The 21,165-nt window shown below is 58.5% G+C and overlaps 1 protein-coding gene across 1 annotated transcript in view; it reads left to right on the top strand.

Moving 5' to 3' along the window:
* Nucleotides 1-21,165, top strand: part of RPTOR (regulatory associated protein of MTOR complex 1) — a 342,586-nt gene that overhangs the window by 72,774 nt on the left and 248,647 nt on the right. Inside the window, exon 3 of the mRNA XM_070060172.2 lies at nt 15,493-15,575. Coding sequence (XP_069916273.1) covers nt 15,493-15,575 — 83 coding nt within the window. The remainder of the gene's footprint in view (nt 1-15,492; nt 15,576-21,165) is intronic.

The raw sequence follows: 21,165 nt of genomic DNA, 5'->3' as shown, positions 1-21,165 counted from the left end.
GGGTGGAGGCAGTGCTGTGTGTCTGCTGGGTCTTGTCTCGGGGAACTCCGTTTGCTTGGCTGCCCTGCAGTCTTGGCTCTGCCGAGCACAAGAGAAATTGTCGCCACAACACTCTCAGTCATGTCCCGTCAGCTTTCTAGGTCCTAAGCAGAAGCCCCACACACCCCCACCTTTCAAAACAGATTTATTTATTTATTTGAAAGGCATATAGAGAGCAAGAGCGAGATTGATCTTGCATCCTGCTGATTCACTTCCCAGATGGCTGCAACAGCCGGGGCTGGTCTAGGGTCAACCAGGAGCCTGGAGCTCCCTCCTGGCCTCCCAGACGGGCGTCGGGCCCCAGCACTTGGCCTGTCATCTGCTGTCTCCTTGGTGTGTTAGCAGGGAGCTGGGTCACAAGGAAGCTGAGTAGCTGGGATTCGAACCGGCACAAGCGGCAGCTTAACCTGCTGTGCCACAAACCAAGTCCCGTCTCCCCCCACTCCTCTTATTTCTTTAACAAAATTTACAGATTATTCTAATCTGAGTTGAAGCAAGGAGTTATTTTTCCTGTTTTATTTGCCTGCCTCGCGCTTTGGGGGTATCTTAGGACGGCCGTCTTTCTCACCGCTTCCTGTCCCCAGCTTAGGCCCTTTGTCCTCCATGTCCGGTGACAGAAGCCGCTTTCCACGGCCGGTTTTGTTAGACTTGCTCTTGGCTCGCTGCTCTCCCTGGTGACCGTGCTGTTGGAATTGACTTCTTATTAGGCACTGCCGACCGTTTCCACTTCATTTATTGCTTGTCACAGCTGAGTTTAATCAATTGTTTTCTGTTTTCTCCCTCTTTAACTACTCTAACGTTAGGTTTTTTTAGAATGAGGCTTCCTACCTAGAATCCTGTGTGTGCTCCTGGGGCCACTGGGTCCTCGGGGATGTGTGTACGGTGTCACCAACGTGCCGATCCCGGGCCTACGAGCCTCAGTCTTATTAGAGTCTCAAGGGCTCTTTCACCCCCACCCTCACTGCTCCCCCACCCCCACAGAAGCCGCCTGCACGTTTCTCAGGAAGCACGCGGCGTGAATGTGAATAGAGAGGGCTTGTGTGTGCGGATTCAGCAAATGAGGAGCCCTGTGTTGCAGTTCTTAAAATTTTCTACCATTTGGGAATGTAACCGTTTGTGATAATTTCACACGGGCATTGAGTTCAGCGGGCGTGTGCTTCTTCTACACTGAAAGGCCGCTTGGATGCTGAGAAAACCTGTCTGTGCCGGTGGCTGTGGCAATGCGTTTTAAGACAGAGAATCGGCTGGCGCCGCGGCTCACTAGGCTAATCCTCCGCCTGCGGTGCCGGCACACCGGGTTCTAGTCCCGGTCGGGGCACCGGATTCTGTCCTGGTTGCTCCTCTTCCAGGCCAGCCCTCTGCTGTGGCCCGGGAGTGCAGTGGAGGATGGCCCAGGTGCTTGGGCCCTGCACCCCATGGGAGACCAGGAGAAGCACCTGGCTCCTGCCATCAGATCAGCGCGGTGCGCAGGCCGCAGCGCACTGGCCGCAGCGGCCATTGGAGGGTGAACCAATGGCAAAGGAAGACCTTTCTCTCTGTCTCTCTCTCTCTCTCTGTCCACTCTGCCTGTCAAAAAAAAAAAAAAAAAAAAAAAAAGACGGAATCCTGGGGTGGTTGTCTGGCCTAGTGGGTAAGACAGGACTCCAGGCCCTGCATCTCATATCCGTGGGTTCCGTCCCCAGCTCTCTCTGCGTCTCCACTTCCTGCTAACGTTGTCTCAGGAGGCAGCGGTGAGAGCTTAAGTGACTGGACTCCTGCCACTCGTGTGGGACAATTCCCAACTGCCAGCTCCTGGCTTCAGCCCTCCCCACTCCCCCAGGTCATTGGGGGCTTTCTGGGAGTGAACCAGCTGTCTCTCAAATGAATTTATAAAAACGTTACAAAGAGAAAAAGGGAATCCTAATTTGATTCAGCAAATTTGGAGTGGCGTCCAGCAGCCCATGTTTTATTTTTTATTTTGAAAAAAGTTTCAGAAGATGCAAGTACAGAATTAAGCAGTGTTTCTGACTCGCTGAGAGCTGTGGTTGCTGTCGCCAGCGAAGCCTTGCTGTGTGCTTCCTGCACGTGGGACTTTCTCTCCCAGGACCCCAAAGCAGGCGACAGTGTGGGGAGGTCCGGGCACCCCTCACTGCTGTGCACGCCTCGGCCTGTGCTCTGCTTTGCTCATTGTCCCAGGGGCGTCCTTTGTAGCACGGGGAGCTGGGCCCGGGCCGCGCGGCCGCGATGCCTGTCTCACCGGACCTGGAGCGGCCCCCGGCTCGCCGCTGCGGAGACTGCGGGCTGTTTGTCAGACGTCGCCAGGGCGTCCTGTGGTTCAGTTGAGGTTGTGCCTCCTCGCAGGAACATCACAGAGGAGAGCTGCTGTCTCCCCGTGGCGTCATCGCAGGCAGCGCGTGGCTTTGATTTATCCCATTAAGGGCCTGCAGCTCTTTCTTGTGCTAGATGAAGTGGGCGCTGCCAGACTTCCTGTGAAGTTCGCTCTGTAGTGCCGCGCGCTCGGGCAGGCTCGCTCCGAGACCGGCAGGATTGCTTCCCCTCAGTCCAGCTGACTCCTGCGAGCGTGCTCTCCTGGCTACTCCGTGGATCCTAACCCAGCATCACCATTTGGTGCTGAGCCCTCCTGCCTCCAGGGGGTGGGCGGCGTCCGCTGTGGCGGCTGTGGCCGCTTCTCTCGCTTCCGTGCTTCTCAGAGCTCTTGTCTCCTTCCTGTCTTACCTGGTTCCTCTGTCCCACCTGAGAACCAGCCGTCTCTCCGAGGAGCCCAGTTCCTTTGTGGGATGTGGCTTTGGAACTGGGGTGTGGGAGCCTGGGATTTCTGTTGCAGCTGCTGTGTTGCTGCCCTCCCTGGGCCGAGCGAGGGGTGCCTGTGTGCGGTGTGTGCGCGCGCTGCTCCGTGTACATGCGCTGTCTCTGGTGTTTGTGTGTCCATATTAAAAACCCTGTGTTACACTCGTGCCCCTGTTACAGCCCAGCAGGGCTCTCCCCCCTTTAAGCCCCTCTTCTGACACTGAGAACCTGGTCCCTGCTGAATTTGCTGGTTCAGCGACGACTCCTGTATGAGCCCACTCTGACTTTGTCCTGCACCACCTCCCCACGGCGCCTGCCTTCCTCAAGCCGGGTCCGGTGCCCTGCCGGAGCACGCCTCTGCATGTGCACCTTTCCCTCTTCCTGGCGCCGGCTGTGAGCCCAGTGCCTGTGCCTCCCCTGCCAACGCAGTTCCCTTCACGCTGGAGTAGATCTGACCCTGCCCCTGCCCCTCCTGTGGCTGCAGGATTGTTCACCGGGGGTTTTAGCCGTGCTCAGGCCTTAGGCTCGGGCAGCTCCCGTGATGAGATGCACACGTTATCTCTTGTTTCCGTAGGGCACCGGTCCCAGGACCGTCCACGCACACCGAGATTCACAGACGCTGGGGTCCCTGTATAATGGCACCTGCCGCGCCGCAGCCCCTCCACCCGGCTGTCCGGGCTGTTGGTCGCGCTGATAAAGCACTCGAGACCGACCGTGGAGATCCCTTTCTCACAGTCCTGGGGACTGGGCAGCCCGGCATCGCGGTGTTGACAGGTTCGGGCCTGGCTTCGCTTTCCAAGAGGCTGTCCTCACGTGGTGGAGGGGACAGAGGGCCCTGCCGGGTCCCCTCAGCCCTTTGCTAAGGTCCTGAGCCATCCCTGAGGGCCCCGTGCTTGTGACTTGATCAGCTCACCCCTCATGCTGTCACCTGGGGTGACAGTCCAACGTGGGCATTTTGGGGGGTATGTTCAGAACTAGCCCAAACCCGGGACCTCGCCCACTGCACTCTAAGCTCACTGTACACTGAGATACCGAGCAGAGGAGCTTGGGCCTCCTGAGTTTGTGCATGGCCGCCTGGAGGAGAGGTGCAGCACACATGCCACACGCGTGGCCTGCCCTGCCACGCCCTCACCTGTGTCTGCCTGTGGGCAGCTGCTCTGTCCGAGCTGAGAGCCTCTGGTAGCTGTCTGCTATGTGCCAGCTAAACACCCAGAGTGTCGGGCAGCGTGGGGCCCTCCCTGGGCTGTGCTTGAGGCTGGGAGTGTGGCGCGGGGGGGGGGGAGATGGTCTTGCTGGGTTGAAACTGAGTGGATGGGGGGTGTTGTCAGGAAGTGTAAGAATGCGTGGACCCCCACTCTGCTGCTGGGCGCCCACTGGGAGAGCACTCCTGGGGCCCAGCGTAAGGGCGTTGCTCTCAGCTGACCAGCACGGAGGGCCTCTCGTGGAGTGAGTGCCCCAGGGTGGAGGCCGTTCCTGCTAACCGTGGCTGCCGGGCTGTGAGTTGTCCGTGGGGAGGAGTGCCGTGCCTGTCCACCACAGCTGCGTGGAAGGAGCAGAAGTGGGCGTTGAGAGCTTTCTGGTCTGTACCTGTTTGCCCACCCCGCCCACTCCTCAGCTGATAGGAAGCTCCGTCATTTCCTGGCCGAGCCACTTGCCTGTCTTGGGGAGGCAGGGAGAGGCTGTTTTGTTTTATGACCCGACATTTAATGCTACAATAACAACCCCCAAACGCTGCGCTGAGAGCTGCCTTGGGGCTCCTGGTTTTGAAAGCCACGAGAATGCAGATGAGCGGGGTGCAGAGCTGGGGAAGTGGGCGGTGGCTGACTGGGCTGTGTCAGGAGGGGTCAGAGTGCCGGGATTCCGTTCCCCTAGGGAGCTGTTCGGGAGGTGTGTGGCTTTGTTTTCCTCTCATTCCTCAGGGAGCAGCATTTCCCACCTCCCCTCCTGTGCACCCAGGCCGACGACTCTGCATAGCTCCCGAGTGCGCGGGGCTCCTGGTCAGTCGAGGTGGCCAACAACTGCTGCAAATGGGAGGCTGACCTTTAAGCCCAGTGCTGCCTGAGATCCGCAGCCCTGCTCCTGGGTCCTCAGTAGCACTGGTAGCTGAGCCTTGCACAGTGGACGAGAGCAGAGACCAGCGGGGCTCGACCCTGAGCAGCCTAGGAGTCCTCAGGGTGCTGTAGGCAGAGGCCAGGGTGAGCCCAGGGCCCAGCTCTGGGGTGTGGTGGGGTGTCGGTGGGCTGGTCACTGTCACATTCTGGGCATGGTGGAAGTGTTGTGGGCACCAGCTAGCCTGGGTCGGTCGCTGTCATACGCCCTGGCTCAGCTCAGTGCCTGCAGGGACCTCTGCCCTTGGAGGCTTGGGGTTTGACGCCCTGTGTTCTCTGTCTGGTTAAGGTCGTGTCTCCCCTCGGGAGCATGGCATGTCTGCCGCCTGCTCCCCTCTGCTTCCCCGGGACTTGTGTGTGAACCTCGAGGCTTACCTTCTAAACAGGGCATCTTGTCCTCCCCTCCCAGCTGTTGAAAATCTCTCCAGCTGCCTGATTTTGTGCGATGCAGTAGCAGACTGGCTTTGCAGCTATGTGGGGAGGCTGGCTTGGGGGTGGTCGAGCCCGTGGAGCCATGGCCGTGGGCCGAGGGCCTCTGACACCACGGGCCTGTGGCCCTGCCTTCAGTTTGTTGAGCTCAGTGAGATGACGTGCCTGTCACTGCATACGCTGCTAATTATAGGGTGCAGAGAGAGAGACATGATACCATGGTTAGCAAAACAGAGTTATTAAAAACTGTTCCTAATTTCAAAGTAGCCCTTTTAGTTATGTATCTTTTCCATCAGAAACCAGGTATACAACGTGACACAGCTAATTAGTGGCAGAGTCCTTGAGAGAGAGAGAGAGAGAGAGAGAGAGAGAGAGGTTTGTGCTGGATTGAGTCGTGAGTTCTCAGTTTACAGATAATCTATCAAGTGTCTACTGAATACGGAGTGCAGAGTACAAAGAACATCAGAGCCGTGTGCTCTGTGTGGCTTTCAAGTGTCAGAGGTTCACTGGAGTGCAGGACACTCACAGGAAAATGTGCGTCATCCCAGCATGCATTTGGGCAGATTTCCCCCAACTGAGCATAGCCATGAGACTGAGGCGGAGCAGCTGTGCGAGCACGGGGCCAGGGGCCCAGTCTACGCCCTCAGGCCCCCACTTTCCCATGATCCAGCAGGTCCAGCAGGCTTCTGAAGGGAGGAGAAAGGGGTTCCAGTGGCCCTGCTCCTCACCTTATCAGGCCCATTGGACAGATGTGGACGCCCAGCTGGGCGGTAGGAGGGTCTCAGTGGAGTCACAAAGACCTTGGACAGACCCGAAGTAGACAGAGGAGGTGGGTGGATGGGGCCATCAGGAGGTGTATATGTGAGGAAGACGGGCAGGGAAGTCACAGCAAAGCACCTCCCCCCCCCCCCCCCCAGGGTGGCTGAGTACCAGTCACGTTGGCACCCTCTGTGACCTTGCCAAGTCCTCGGCCTCTCTCCAGGGGTGTGCGATGGGTTGGGGCCCTCTCTCCAGGGGTGTGTGATGGGTTGGGGCCCTCTCTCCAGGGTGTGTGATGGGTTGGGGCCCTCTCTCCAGGGGTGTGTGATGGGTTGGGGCCCTCTCTCTGGGGGTATGTGGTGGGTTGGGGCCCTCTCTCCGGGTGTGTGATGGGCTGGGGCCCTCTCTCCGGGGTGTGATGGGTTGGGGCCCTCTCTCCAGGGTGTGCGATGGGTTGGGGCCCTCTCTCCGGGGTGTGTGATGGGTTGGGGTCCTCTCTCCGGGGTGTGATGGGTTGGGGCCCTCTCTCCGGGTGTGTGATGGGTTGGGGCCCTCTCTCCGGGGGTATGTGGTGGGTTGGGGCCCTCTCTCCGGGTGTGTGATGGGTTGGGGCCCTCTCTCCGGGGTGTGATGGGTTGGGGCCCTCTCTCCGGGGTGTGATGGGTTGGGGCCCTCTCTCCGGGTGTGTGATGGGTTGGGGCCCTCTCTCCAGGGTGTGCGATGGGTTGGGGCCCTCTCTCCGGGGTGTGTGATGGGTTGGGGTCCTCTCTCCGGGGTGTGATGGGTTGGGGCCCTCTCTCCGGGTGTGTGATGGGTTGGGGCCCTCTGTCCGGGGGTATGTGGTGGGTTGGGGCCCTCTCTCCGGGTGTGTGATGGGTTGGGGTCCTCTCTCCGGGGTGTGATGGGTTGGGGCCCTCTCTCCGGGGTGTGATGGGTTGGGGCCCTCTCTCCGGGGTGTGATGGGTTGGGGCCCTCTCTCCAGGGTGTGCGATGGGTTGGGGCCCTCTCTCCAGGGTGTGTGATGGGTTGGGGTCCTCTCTCCGGGGTGTGATGGGTTGGGGCCCTCTCTCCGGGATGTTTGATGGGTTGGGGCCCTCTCTCCGGGGTGTGATGGGTTGGGGCCCTCTCTCCGGGGTGTGATGGGTTGGGGCCCTCTCTCCGGGGTGTGATGGGTTGGGGCCCTCTCTCCGGGGTGTGATGGGTTGGGGCCCTCTCTCCAGGGTGTGCGATGGGTTGGGGCCCTCTCTCCGGGTGTGTGATGGGTTGGGGCCCTCTCTCCGGGGGTATGTGGTGGGTTGGGGCCCTCTCTCCGGGTGTGTGATGGGTTGGGGTCCTCTCTCCGGGGTGTGATGGGTTGGGGCCCTCTCTCCGGGGTGTGATGGGTTGGGGCCCTCTCTCCGGGGTGTGATGGGTTGGGGCCCTCTCTCCAGGGTGTGCGATGGGTTGGGGCCCTCTCTCCAGGGTGTGTGATGGGTTGGGGTCCTCTCTCCGGGGTGTGATGGGTTGGGGCCCTCTCTCCGGGGTGTGATGGGTTGGGGCCCTCTCTCCGGGGTGTGATGGGTTGGGGCCCTCTCTCCGGGGTGTGATGGGTTGGGGCCCTCTCTCCGGGGTGTGATGGGTTGGGGCCCTCTCTCCGGGGTGTGATGGGTTGGGGCCCTCTCTCCAGGGTGTGCGATGGGTTGGGGCCCTCTCTCCGGGGTGTGTGATGGGTTGGGGTCCTCTCTCCGGGGTGTGATGGGTTGGGGCCCTCTCTCCGGGTGTGTGATGGGTTGGGGCCCTCTCTCCAGGGTGTGCGATGGGTTGGGGCCCTCTCTCCGGGGTGTGTGATGGGTTGGGGTCCTCTCTCCGGGGTGTGATGGGTTGGGGCCCTCTCTCCGGGTGTGTGATGGGTTGGGGCCCTCTCTCCGGGGGTATGTGGTGGGTTGGGGCCCTCTCTCCGGGTGTGTGATGGGTTGGGGCCCTCTCTCCGGGGTGTGATGGGTTGGGGCCCTCTCTCCGGGTGTGTGATGGGTTGGGGCCCTCTCTCCGGGGTGTGATGGGTTGGGGCCCTCTCTCCGGGTGTGTGATGGGTTGGGGTCCTCTCTCCGGGGGTATGTGGTGGGTTGGGGCCCTCTCTCCAGGGGTGTGTGATGGGTTGGGGCCCTCTCTCCGGGGTGTGATGGGTTGGGGCCCTCTCTCCGGGTGTGTGATGGGTTGGGGCCCTCTCTCCGGGGTGTGATGGGTTGGGGCCCTCTCTCCGGGGTGTGATGGGTTGGGGCCCTCTCTCCGGGGTGTGATGGGTTGGGGCCCTCTCTCCAGGGTGTGCGATGGGTTGGGGCCCTCTCTCCAGGGTGTGCGATGGGTTGGGGCCCTCTCTCCAGGGTGTGTGATGGGTTGGGGTCCTCTCTCCGGGGTGTGATGGGTTGGGGCCCTCTCTCCGGGGTGTGATGGGTTGGGGCCCTCTCTCCGGGGTGTGATGGGTTGGGGCCCTCTCTCCAGGGGTGTGTGATGGGTTGGGGCCCTCTCTCCGGGGTGTGTGATGGGTTGGGGCCCTCTCTCCGGGGTGTGCGATGGGTTGGGGCCCTCTCTCCGGGGTGTGATGGGTTGGGGTCCTCTCTCCGGGGTGTGATGGGTTGGGGCCCTCTCTCCGGGGTGTGATGGGTTGGGGCCCTCTCTCCGGGGTGTGATGGGTTGGGGCCCTCTCTCCAGGGGTGTGTGATGGGTTGGGGCCCTCTCTCCGGGGTGTGTGATGGGTTGGGGCCTTCTCTCCGGGGTGTGATGGGTTGGGGTCCTCTCTCCGGGGTGTGATGGGTCGGTCAGGTACTGTTCTCCGTGTCAGGAGATGCAGAGAGCTGTGCTGAAAGCTGCGGGCAGGAACGCGCACAGAGAGCTCCGTTCCACACGGGCGCAGCTGCCGCCTGCTTCACCTTTAGCTGCTGCACTTGTGTGCTGTTGGTGGCTGTGACATCACTGCTGCGGAGGAATTACTGATTCTTCCTCAGGTTCCCCTCCAAAAAGAAATGGAAACCTGTGAAGGGTAGGCACAGAAACTTTCTTTTTTAAAGATTTATTTATTTGAAAGGCAGAGTTGGGGGGAGTCGAGGGGGTGGGGGTGTGGGGGGGGAGAGATAGAGGGAGGGAGGGAGGGAGAGAGAGGGAGAGATCTCTTCCATCCACAGGTTCACTCCCCAAATGGCCACAACAGCCGGCACTAGGCCAGGCTGAAGCCAGGAGCTTCCTCTGGTCTCCCACGTGGGTGCAGGACCAAGCGTTTGGGCCGTCTTCTGCTGCTCTCCCATGTGCATTAACAGGGAGCTGGATCAGAAGTGGAGCAGCCAGGACTTGAACCGGCGCCCACATGGGATGCTGATGCCACAGATGGTGGCCTTACCTGTTGTGCCGCAGTATCAGCCCCTACAGAAATGTTTTATAGCTAGAACTACAATTTTAAATAATTTATATATGCTTTCTACCCCACCCCAGACTGGTAACATCATCAGCATGTCACTGTTACTACTATATATTACCATCTAGGGGTTTAGGTAATTAAATTCTAGTTCCTATTAAATGCATCACTGTAACTGTCCTCACTCTTCCCCCGTGCCTTAACCCTCCATTTCTTCTCCTCTACCACAAACAGTCATATTCTTGGGAGGAAGACATAAAGTTAGTTGATTACATGGATTACAGCTGGACAGGCGTCCTGCTGTGTGGCCAGGGAAGGAAGGTTGGGACCGCTGGGTCTCTGCAGGGACACTGTGAGGGGGCTGAGGCGTGTTGTCAGCACTGCGGCTGGGGCAGTGGTGTGGAGAGGGGCCTGGACTCTGCACGGGTGAAGGTCAAGGAGAGGTAGCTTCTGTCCTTCCCAGCTTGCAGGTCTTTGTCCTGGGTCAGTAGAGGGCGTGTGTGGTGACCATGCAGACTGAGCAGAGCGTTCTCCTTACAGAGGAAACTGTTACTGTTCTTGGAGCCACTGACCGCGCTGGTGCCACGGTGCAGCTTGGAGAAGCGGTTCAGTGCTCCCTGACCAGGGCTTGGCTGTCCTTGGGGAGCCTGTAGGAGACCCAGCCCTGCCCTTGTTGGTTGATCATGTTGCAGTCCCAATCACAGCAGAGGGGATTCCCTGGCAGCTTGGACCGTTTGTTCCTCCCAGAACAAGGGGAAATGAAGTCCACATCCAGTTTCTTAACTCATTGATTATAACAGATTTGGCACAGTTCTTCCAGAGAAGTTAGGTTGTCCTGGTTTCACCATGTCACCCTCAGCCAGACGGGCTCCCTGGGCACTAGGCTTTCCCAGAGCTGTGGACTGGACTTCCCACGCGTGGAACGCCTGGAGTCTCCAGTTTGCAAGTTCTTGATGACTTTGGTACGGGTGAAGGCCCCTTCCAACTGCGAAGCCCTGTTGCTGAGTTTTGTGGGTGGTTTTCATTCTGTGTCGTGGGGACAGGTGTGTCTAGGTGAGCCGGCATCAGAGCAGGCAGCAGCAGTGACTGTGGGGGAGCTGTCTGCCGCCCGCGTCTCCCCCACTGCTGCTGCTGGCTCCTTTCCTGTCTGTTGCTGGTTTTGTTGTTGTTGTAGGTACAGATTTGCGTTTGTTTGTCAAATTTTCTGTGAACCTATGATGACCTTATTCTGTTTCCTAGATGGATTGCGGGAGATCGGTCCGATGCTACAAATACTTTTTCCAGTGCTCAAATAATGCGTTAGTCTTTTTAAAGATGCTCCTCTGGCTCCTGTTGGGCTCCTGGGTCTTTGCACCTGGTCCAGGGGGCCTGTGTCTGTGTCTCTCTCCCTGGTCCAGGGGGCCTGTGTCTGTGTCTCTCTCCCTGGTCCAGGGGGCCTGTGTCTGTGTCTCTCTCCCTGGTCCAGGGGGCCTGTGTCTGTGTGTCTCTCCCTGGTCCAGGGGGCCTGTGTCTGTGTGTCTCTCCCTGGTCCAGGGGGCCTGTGTCTGTGTGTCTCTCCCTGGTCCAGGGGGCCTGTGTCTGTGTCTCTCTCCCTGGTCCAAGGGGCCTGTGTCTGTGTGTCTCTCCCTGGTCCAGGGGGCCTGTGTCTGTGTCTCTCTCCCTTGTCCAGGGGGCCTGTGTCTGTGTGTCTCTCCCTGGTCCAGGGGGCCTGTGTCTGTGTCTCTCTCCCTGGTCCAGGGGGGCCTGTGTCTGTGTCTCTCTCCCTTGTCCAGGGGGCCTGTGTCTGTGTGTCTCTCCCTGGTCCAGGGGGCCTGTGTCTGTGTCTCTCTCCCTGGTCCAGGGGTCCTGTGTCTGTGTGTTTCTCCCTGGTCCAGGGGGCCTGTGTCTGTGTCTCTCTCCCTGGTCCAGGGGGCCTGTGTCTGTGTCTCTCCCTGGCCCAGGGGGCCTGTGTCTGTGTCTCTCCCTGGCCCAGGGGGCCTGTGGTCTGTGTTTGTGTTTGTCTCCCTGGTCCAGGGGGCCTGTGTCTGTGTCTCTCCCTGGTCCAGGGGACCTGTGTCTGTCTCTCTCCCTTGTCCAGGGGGCCTGTGTCTGTGTGTCTCTCCCTGGCCCGGGGGCCTGTGTCTGTGTCTCTCCCTGGTCCAGGGGGCCTGTGTCTGTGTCTCCCTCCCTGGCCCAGGGGGCCTGTGTCTGTGTGTCTCTCCCTAGTCCAGGGGGCCTGTGTCTGTGTCTCTCCCTGGCCCAGGGGGCCTGTGTCTGTGTCTCTCCCTGGCCCAGGGGGCCTGTGGTCTGTGTTTGTGTTTGTCTCCCTGGTCCAGGGGGCCTGTGTCTGTGTCTCTCCCTGGCCCAGGGGGCCTGTGTCTGTGTCTCTTCCTGGTCCAAGGGGCCTGTGTCTGTGTCTCCCTCCCGGTATCTTCTATTATCTTATGGTTTACTTCTCAAGAGGTGCAGCTTCCGAGTGTGGTCTGGGATAACCTGGGATAAACTGGGTTTATCAGGTTGAGAGGATTTCCATGGAGGAGGCCTCACTCTGCTCTGTGCCCCCCGAGGTGTTGTTGGGACCCCGGAGCCTCCCGGGTGTAGGGGTGTTGGATGTGGTCCCACTCTGCCCTAGGCTGTGGGTTTAGCATGTGTGTGTGAGGTGACTCATGTGGGTTCTTAGGGCTTACTCGTCGCTTGTGCAGTTCACTGAGCTTCCCGAGTCTGTGCGTTCTTGTCTGGTGTCAGGTTTGGGAAGATTCAGCTGTTCTGTCTCCAACTATTCTTTTGGTCTCTGTGCTGCGTTTCTCATTCTGGGACTCCAGTGATACGAATGCCAGGCCTCTGTTGTCCACAGGCCGTAGGAATGCCAGGCCTGTGTTGTCCACAGGTCTCTTGAGGCCCTCTTCTTGGGAGTTGCCCGCTCTCTGCCAGGGCTGGTTCTTCTGCTCCTAGGGTATCTGCAGTGGGAGAGACTCCCGGAGAAACCGCTGGGTGGGCTTAGTGTTTGTGAAGGTCTGGGGCAGATGTGGTGTTAGGGACGTGGAAAACAAGGAGACTAAGAAACATTGTGGGAAAGCTCCAGAATAAAACACTGCACACGAAGATGTTTTAGCACACCTGTGAGTCAGCGCTGACTCATCTTTCTGGGATGTGACGTCAAGCCTTCGGGAGCTGTCATGAGGGCCGGGGAAGGGATGAAAGTCCCGCCCTCCACGGAAGAGGGGCTCGTGTTATCTGGCGAGGAAGGTCACGGCACGCTGCTGTTGGAGGAAGAAGGCAGAAGCTGTGGCTGAGTTGAAAGTGGCCGCTTCTGGGGTGGGCAGGGGACGCCGCTGCTCATTTCTTCTGAGCCAGCCTGTGGACGAGACCTTGAGCTTAAAGTGGCAGCGGGAAGGCTCCAGGTAGGGGATAGGGTTGAGTCCACGAGAGCCTGGGATCATTGAAGTTTCCTGTTCAAGATGGCAGACCTAGCCAGAGCCCGGAACAGCCAGCGGGAGGAGGAGAGGCCTATGGGGAGGTATCCTCCCATCTAGAGGTCGCGCCAGGCGCTCTCAAAGCACTGTCTATGGACCTTGGGGTCTTGGGAAGTTTGGAGCCGTCCTTATGGTCCCAGCAAGACATCACTGTGCCGCGTGTCCCCCGTGGGTGCAGGGCTGTGGTGGGTGGAACTGTTGGCGCCTCGGCACGGAGCAGAGGGCAGAGCCTCCGACCTCTGCGTCCCTCCCTTCGCTGCCTCCTCTTGACTGTCCTTGGTAGCACAGCAGCCCGTGTTCATTCTGTGCATTCCCCGCCGAGCGTGCATGGAGGGCCGGGCCGGCAGTCCTGGGAACACAGCAGCCCGTGTTCATTCTGTGCATTTCCCCGCCGAGCGTGCACGGAGGGCCGGGCCGGCAGTCCTGGGAACACAGCAGCCCGTGTTCATTCTGTGCGGTTCCCCACCGAGTGCACATGGCAGGCCGGCAGTCCTGGGAACACAGCAGCCCGTGTTCACTCTGTGCGGTTCCCCGCCGAGTGCACATGGCGGACCGGCAGTCCTGGGAACACAGCAGCCCGTGTTCATTCTGTGCGGTTCCCCGCCGAGTGCACATGGCGGACCGGCAGTCCTGGGAACACAGCAGCCCGTGTTCACTCTGTGCGGTTCCCTGCCGAGCGCGCACGGCGGGCCAGCAGTCCTGGGAAGCGCTGCTGCTGTGCCCTCGCGGGAGCTGAGCTGGGGCCGCCCGCCCTGGCACCCATTCCTGGATAGTTTTCTGGAAGATGAGTACTGTGTGCTTGTCACTTGAGGAAGAGAATGGACAGTATTTGTTGCCAGTAATAAAATTTGAAGTTAAACATTAGACTTTGGAAGCCTCATGTCTGCTGTTGTGATGTCAGCAGCCTTGGGGCCTGGGGACTTTCTGAGGTCATGGTCATGATAATGGGTGTGGGTTTTTAAAACAGAGACTGAAATGTAGGGACCTGCACAGCCCAGGGAACGGGTGCTGAGCTGTGCCCTGAGGTCCGTCCTCTCCGGTGCGGTGCAGAGCACACCCTGGAGAACACACGCTGCACCCGGTCCTCGGGCACGGTTCATGTTGCAAATCATGTAGAGGAGCAAGGACAGCAGCAGGTCCTCTGTGGGGCCGGGCCAGGGACACCTGCCTCCTGCTGTCCCTTCTGCCGCTCACACATGTGGCCAGAGCCGCCCGCAGGTGCTGCTCGGTGGGGGGGGGGGGGGCAGTGCCTGCTTTTCATGATGAATATTCATGTTAAAATGTGATGGATTTGGGGGCTGGTGGCGCAGTGGATTAAGCTGCCATTTGCAGTGCTGGCATTCCCATAAGGGCTCCAGTTCAAGTCCTGGCTTCTCCACTTCCAATCCAGCTGCCTGCTGTGGCCTAGGAAAGCAGTGGAGGGTGTCCCAAGTGCTAGCCCCCACACCCATGTGGGAGACCTGGAAGAGGCTCCTGGCTCCTGTCTTCAGCCTGACTCAGACCTACTGTTGTGGCCATGTGGGGAGTGAACCAGCAGATGGAGGATTCTCTCTCTCTGTTAAAGCACCCAGACACACAAAAGAGTTATTATTTTTAAATAATAAAAGATATTTTTAGGGGCCGGTGCTGTGGCGCAGTGGGTTAGAACCACAGCCTGCAGCGCTGACATCCCATATGGGTGCTGGTTCGAGTCCCGGCTGCTCCTCTTCTGATCCAGCTCTCTGCGGTGGCCTGGGAAAGCAGTGGAAGATGGCCCGAGTCCTTGGGCCCCTGCACCCTCATGGGAGACCTGGAAGAGGCTCCTGGCTCCTGGCTTTGGATCGGCACAGCTCTGGCCGTTGCAGTCATTGGGGAGTGAACCGGAGGAATGGAGGACCTCTCTCTGACTCTACTTCTCTCTGTAACTCTGTCTTTCAAATAAATATAATTCTAAAAAAATATTTTACAACGTTCTGTCCCCCAAACAGCAAGTACTGGTGGAAGCAGCCCCCAAGCAGCAGCTCCGAGGGGCCTCAGGAGTCGCGAAGGGCGTGAACGGCCCGGAGGCCCGGCGAGTCTGAGACCTGCAGGTCAGCGTGGCTTCATCTGAAAGCCACTCCTGCAGTGGGCAGGCAGCCACGGACACGTGTGTGTGTGTGTGAGACACTGCTGTTTTGGGAGAACCCTCTGGGAGTATAGATGGAGAAACTGTAAGCGATCATCTCTTAGTCCTTTTCTTTCCTTCTCCTGCGCGTGAACTTGAGGAATCAGGCCACGTGCTGGTCCCTGCAGGGCGCCCCTGCTTTGAGGAAGCTCAGCCCCACGCCTTGTCACACAGAGGCTTGGAGGGACACAGGAACCAGTCGCAGTGCAAGGAAGATGCAGGCGCTGAAACGGGCGGGAGGCAGGCAGGCACCTGGCACATTAGCAGTTCCCACCAGTGAACCCGGGCCTGTGTGTCATCTTTAGTCAGAGGTCAGCAGGAGCTCTGTGAAGCAGAGGTCGCACAGGAAGAATCGTGTCTAAAGCGTGCTTCCTTCTCATTGCTCCCCAGATCCCCTGTCCATGGGTCCTCAGAAAGCCCTGGAAACCATCGGTGCAAACTTGCAGAAGCAGTATGAGAACTGGCAGCCACGGGTAAGCGTGTGTTATTTGCTCTTCCCAGCTTTGCTTCTGAGACTTCCGTCCTCGGTTTCAGGTCTGGATCCAAGCGCGAGTTCTCCGAAGGCCTCGGCCCCTGGAACGTGAGGACCGCGCTCGTGCCTCGCGGGCCTGCTCCGCCTGCGGCCGCCGCGCAGCGACCGCTTGTGGGCCAGGTGCCGAGCCGCCTGCTCGAGTGGGACCCCGAACGTCTCCTCTTGGGGAGGGGAAAGCACGCTTCATGTTGCTCTTGCCTCGTGGTTGTAGTTTTGCACAGAAAATGTTTCTGGTGACTTTCTGCAACCTCCCCTAGTTAGCGCTCGTCCCCTGCCTTCAGCTTTCAGACAGCTGGGACAAAGCACCCAGCACTCAGAAGTGACACCTGTCCCTGCTCTTCTTTGATTCACAAGGTAAGGTTGTTTTCAGGGAGCGGCTAGCAATTAGTGTGTCTTTTGTTGATTTTATATCTCAGTGTTTTTTTTAAAGAACAATGGCATAGAATACAGCTGTGCCAAATTGCCTTTAAGATCTTAAGTTATTTGTAGGCCACTCATAGACCTACTTATTTTTACCTTTTTCATTAACTGGTTTGAAGATTTAATGAACTTAATAAAAATTAGGAATTTGGGGTGTTGTTTGAGGTGGCACTCTGTTCAGCATTGTGTGATGGGCGGATTCTGGAATGATCTGGGGAGGGGTTGGGTCACGCGGTGGGCCTTCCCTGCACACCCCCTGTGAGTTTTTCCCTTCCCCAGGGGAAACAAGTGATGGTGGTGATCACGGGGCGCTGGCCGGCTGAGATTTTGGCGTGTGGATCAGGTAGCACGTGCTCTGGAGTTTAGGGCCCCCGTACGTTGTCCATGTTTCTAGAGTAGCCGGAGATGGATTTGTGCCACCTTTGAGGGTGCCCTGGGTGACTTCCGCGCCGCTGCCTGAGGTGACCGGGTGTGTGGGACGTTTGTGTCCCGGGTGTCAGTGCGTGTGCACTCTTTAGGATGCGGTCTCTCAACGGCTGTTTGCATTGACACCTCAAGGCTTTGCTTTTTTCTCTTTGTTGCCTCTCCATGGTTTATATAAAAACAGAGAAGCCTTCCTCTTGAGGGTGTGTTTGCGGGATACAGGGTGGGAGACAGGCTCCGCGGCAGTGTGCCTTTTAGGCAGACGGACGTGGAAGCCGCCGGGGGAGGCAGAGTGGGGCAGAGCCCGACGCGGGGTGTGGTGTGGGTGGCGTCGGTGTGGAGGCTGAAGCGGTGCCTCCCCTCCTGCTCCTGGCGTCTCCTGGCTTCACTCTGCACTTTGGCTCTTTGCTTTGTTTTAAAATCGAATGTAACCAGGTAAATGCAGGTCTGCCAGCCATGTTCCTCCTAGAACAAGTCATGGCCGTGTTAATTAAAGAATTATTACGTAAAATAGTCCCTTAGAATACGTATGTTTAATATTTCTGGCTATTGTGTGCTTATTCCATTTGGTCTGATTAGTAATTTGTTTCTGAGTGCGAGGAGTTGATTTACGGCTAGCTTTGCGATTTCTTTTAGTTTGCTGCACAGAAATCAGCTGGTTGGTGCTGGCAGGCGTTGATGGAATCATCTGAAGTAGCATTTATTGTGTTTGTGCTCTGCGTTTCTGAGCGCTGACCCCTCCTGTGGTGCGTGATGCCAGGCAGGCAGCATTTATATACAGGCGGGTGGCGCAGGCCCGAAAGTGACGTGTGGGAAAGCACACAGGCGGAGAAGGGGCCTTCCCAGGAGCTTAGCTGTGCCGGGTGCAGCCGTCTGCGTGAGCGGGCCTCAGTCTGGGAGAGCTCCTTCGAGTCAGTGGGCTTCTTTATTTTCTCCCCTACAGATTTACGTATTTGTTTGAAGGCAGAGTTACTGAGGGGGAGACAGAGAGGTCTTCCATCCGCTGGGTCACTCCCCCGACGGCCGTAATGGCCGGAGCTGCGCTGATCTTGAGCCAGGAGCCAGTGCATCTTCCATGAGGCTGCAGGGCCCAAGGACCTGGGCATCTCCCGCTGCTTTCCCAGGCCACAGCAGAGAGCTGGATGGGAAGTGGAGCAGCCGGGACTCGAACCAGTGCCCGTATCAGATGCCAGCACTGCAGGCGGTGGCTTTACCCACTACGCCACAATGCCGGCCCCCAGTGGGGCTCTGAGGACGGATCTGCCGTTGGGAGGGCGGGGTCAAGGCTGCAGGGTGCTCGGGAAGGAAGCCGTGTAGCAGCGCAGGTGGGCATCTGTCCGGTTGCTTTCTGCAGTGGGCTCTGGGCCAAGCCTGGAAGGAAGCTGTCTTGCAGACGGGGTGGGAGCTTCCGCCCACCTTCAGGAAGCAAAGCCACGACTGGGAATCTGTATTTTCCTTCTGAATGCCACAGCTGTAGCTTTCAGTTTCAAGCATGTTAAAGTGTCGCGGCTGAAGCTGCCACCTGTGTCACTAGTATCCCATGTGGACATCAGTTCAAGTCCTGGCTGCTCTACTTGCAACCCAGCTCTCTGCTCATGGCTGGAAAAAGCAGTAGGAGATGGCCCAAGTCCTTGGGCCCCTGCCACTCAGGTGGGAGACCCAGAAGAAGCTCCTGGCTTTGGCCTGCCCCAGTGCTGGCCATTGCGGATGTCTGGGGAGTAAATCAGAGGATGCAATATTTGTGTGTGTCTTTCCCTCTCTCTCTCTTAACCTTGACTTTCAATTAAATAAATATATCTTTAAAGCAGCTGTACAGTTCTCTGCTGTAGACCTTAGGTGGACTGAAATAGGATGAGGTAGGGGTGCCGCAGGACACCTGTGGCTGGTTTGCCGCTGTTCTGGATGCGTTAGGTCCAGGGTGTGTGGCCTACTGTGCACGTCTCTGCTGTCTGCCATGTCACGTGGGTTCCAGGGGAGCGAAGGAGGCCTTGCACTGTAGCGGTGGTCTCTGGCAGATCTCATGCTGCCTTCCAGAGTTTGCACGAACGTGAGGCAGTTACCATGCTCACATGTGTGTGTGCAAGGTGCCTGGTTCCCACTGTAGGTGAGGGTCTTTCAGACACTGCAGAGCTGAGCACACACCTCACCGCGGTCTCCGGGCACTGGAGTGGCTGCAGGATTAAAGGGACAGGTTGCTGTGCCTCTGCAGTGGACAGTGGGGCGTTATCACGTTTCCTAGACCTTGGCTGTGAAGGCTGCGGATCTGGCCTCTGCGTTCTCTGTGTCCTTGTTGCCAGGCCCACCAGGGGTGACCGGTTTGCGGTAGGGACATTGTCACTAATGCTTCCTGAACTCGGTGCATGCTTCCACGCGGCCGTGCGTGGGAACAGACCAGGGAATGCCCACTGCCTCAGCAGCCGCCCCCATCCAGGACGCACGGAAAACTGACCAGCAGCGCAAGCTCAGGGCCGTGAAGGCTGGCAGCTCCTGCCGCTGCACAGTGCCCAGTTGGGCCTTCCCGCCTCTCCCTGCCTTGCCTGTTGAGGATCAAGTGCTTTGATAAAGGTGCCCCTGGTTCAGGGAGGAATTTAGAGAAACCACAGCGGCCGTGTTTCCTCTGGGGGCTGCCAGGCTGGCTGCCCGGCCCGTATTTCCTTGCCCGGCTGATTGAGCCCATCTCTGGAGAACTGATCAGTGTGCCTCTGTGAGCCATTTCTCTGATTAGAGTTAGGACTTCGCTTTCTTGCCTGTCGGTACACAAGTCTTCCTCTGTGGGGGGCTGAAGAGAAAGTGCCGGATGTCGTGTCAGCTGAAGGCCACAGCCAGCCTCACCGTCCCCGCCCGAGTCAGGTGGCCCTGAGTGGAGATTCTAACGCTGGCAGCAGGGAGTGAAGGCTTTCTAACAAGTCGGAGTTTCTGGCAGTTCAGTAGAACGTGTGGGTTAGGAGCTGGGGCTGGTGCAGCGTGGCTGGACGCATCGCCCGTTTCTGCCGTCCTGTGCTTCCGCAGGCCGGAGGCCGCCTTCCCAGGTGAGGGTTCTCCCTGCTGCAGGTGAGGGTTCTCCCTGCTGCTCTATTAGGAATAAGCGTATTTGAGAACACTTACTGCTTACTAAGAAATTGGATGAAACTGCCGCGGTTGCAGATGTGTGAGGCGCTGTCTGAACCCATTTGTCCAGCCTGTGTGCAGTGCAGGGGCAGGAAGATGGCCTCCAGGGGCCAGGGCGTCTGTGTGGGGCCGTGTTCCTGTCTTCACCACCTGTGTGTGCTGAAGGAGGCCGGGCCTGCGGGCCTGCGTAGCGGCCACGGAATCCCCAGGGAGCCTGCGGGGACTTGGGTTTATGATGCTTCACTGTTCCTTCTTGCTTGGTGAACTGAAGCTGCCGGCTCTGCCTCACACCTAGAAGGGGGAGTCTGGGGAGGAGGGGGCTTGAGAAGGCCAACTGTGGGCGTTGCGCTTTTCCTTTGGACATTCACACGGCTTTGTCCTCTGGATTTGGGGAGGGTGCGGGTGTTATTTGCAGAACCCCATGTTTATGTGTCATTCTGTGTTTCATGGGGGTTGAGATTAGCATAGCTGGAGTTGAGGCTTTATCACCTCCTTCCTGAAATGGGGCTGACTACTGGGCCTGCCCACCTTTGAGAGGGTCCAGTGGCCACATGGGCAGGACAGACTGCCACACTCAATGTTAACCTACCAAACTGCCAGGCCCTGTAGGAGTGCTCAGCACTGGGGCTGGTTGGGCCTTGGAGAGTGCTGTGGGCAGGTTCTTGGGTCCCGCTGACTCCTCTCCTTGATCCAGTTATAGTCTGTGATGCACGGGCCCCGGGTGGCTTCGAACATCAGCTGTCACTGCAGGTAACTCTACCTGCCTCCCGCCCCGGTGTTTTGGAATGAACTTTTCCTGGGGGTGCAGTGAGGACCCTCGAGTGAGTGGGTTGTGTCTCCTTAGACTCTCAGAGTCAGATTTTGATGATCAAGGAGGACGTTTCATGCTTAGGACGGTGTCCCCGGGGCACGTGTGGAGTAGACCAGTGGAGTGACCCCACAGAGGCTCCTGCCTGAGGCAGTGACGTGACGACATGCCTCTGCAGTTTCCAGGACAGCTCAGCTGGTGACCACGGCCCTGTGAGCACGATTGGCACCAGTCCCTGGAGTGCCCCGATGTGTTCCTGTCGCGTCCTGGGGCTGGCCCTCCCTCCTCCTGACTTTGCTCGCCTGGTTCACCTGCTCTGAGGTCGTGAGGTTGGGCCTCATCCGTCTTGTTTGTGTTTCTGTGGCCGGTTGTAAACGAGGACTCGCAGCCAAAGGCAGAATTGTGAAGGTGGCTCACAGCTGTGTAATGAGGATCTCGGCGGAGCCCTCTGCACGCTGTGCTCATTAAATTTGCACAGCGGTGGGACAGCCTCTGGTTGTCTTGGGGTAGCTGCATGTTGACGCTTTGCTTAGCCACTTCCTGCCCATCGTGTTAGGAAGCGTACCTGGGACAGTCACCTCCTTTGTGTTTCTGCCTTGGCCTTAATCATGCTTCATCTGCCCCCCTCCGTCGCTTCCTGCTGGCGGCTTTCCGGGGTACAGCTTGGGGAGGACTCTGCTGCGTGCGCTCAGCCGGCAGCTCCTTAGTCAGCGCTGCCCACACACTTCCCTCGCGCTGTCCCCGGAGACTGCGGGGCTGGAAGCTCCTGGGA

The sequence above is a fragment of the Oryctolagus cuniculus genome, chromosome 17, assembly GCF_051225735.1.
Source record: "Oryctolagus cuniculus isolate XC-2025 breed Fujian yellow rabbit chromosome 17, ASM5122573v1, whole genome shotgun sequence".
NCBI classification, from domain to species: domain Eukaryota; kingdom Metazoa; phylum Chordata; class Mammalia; order Lagomorpha; family Leporidae; genus Oryctolagus; species Oryctolagus cuniculus.
Note: the sequence above shows the minus strand (reverse complement) of the source record. Positions and strands in the feature narration are given on the sequence as shown.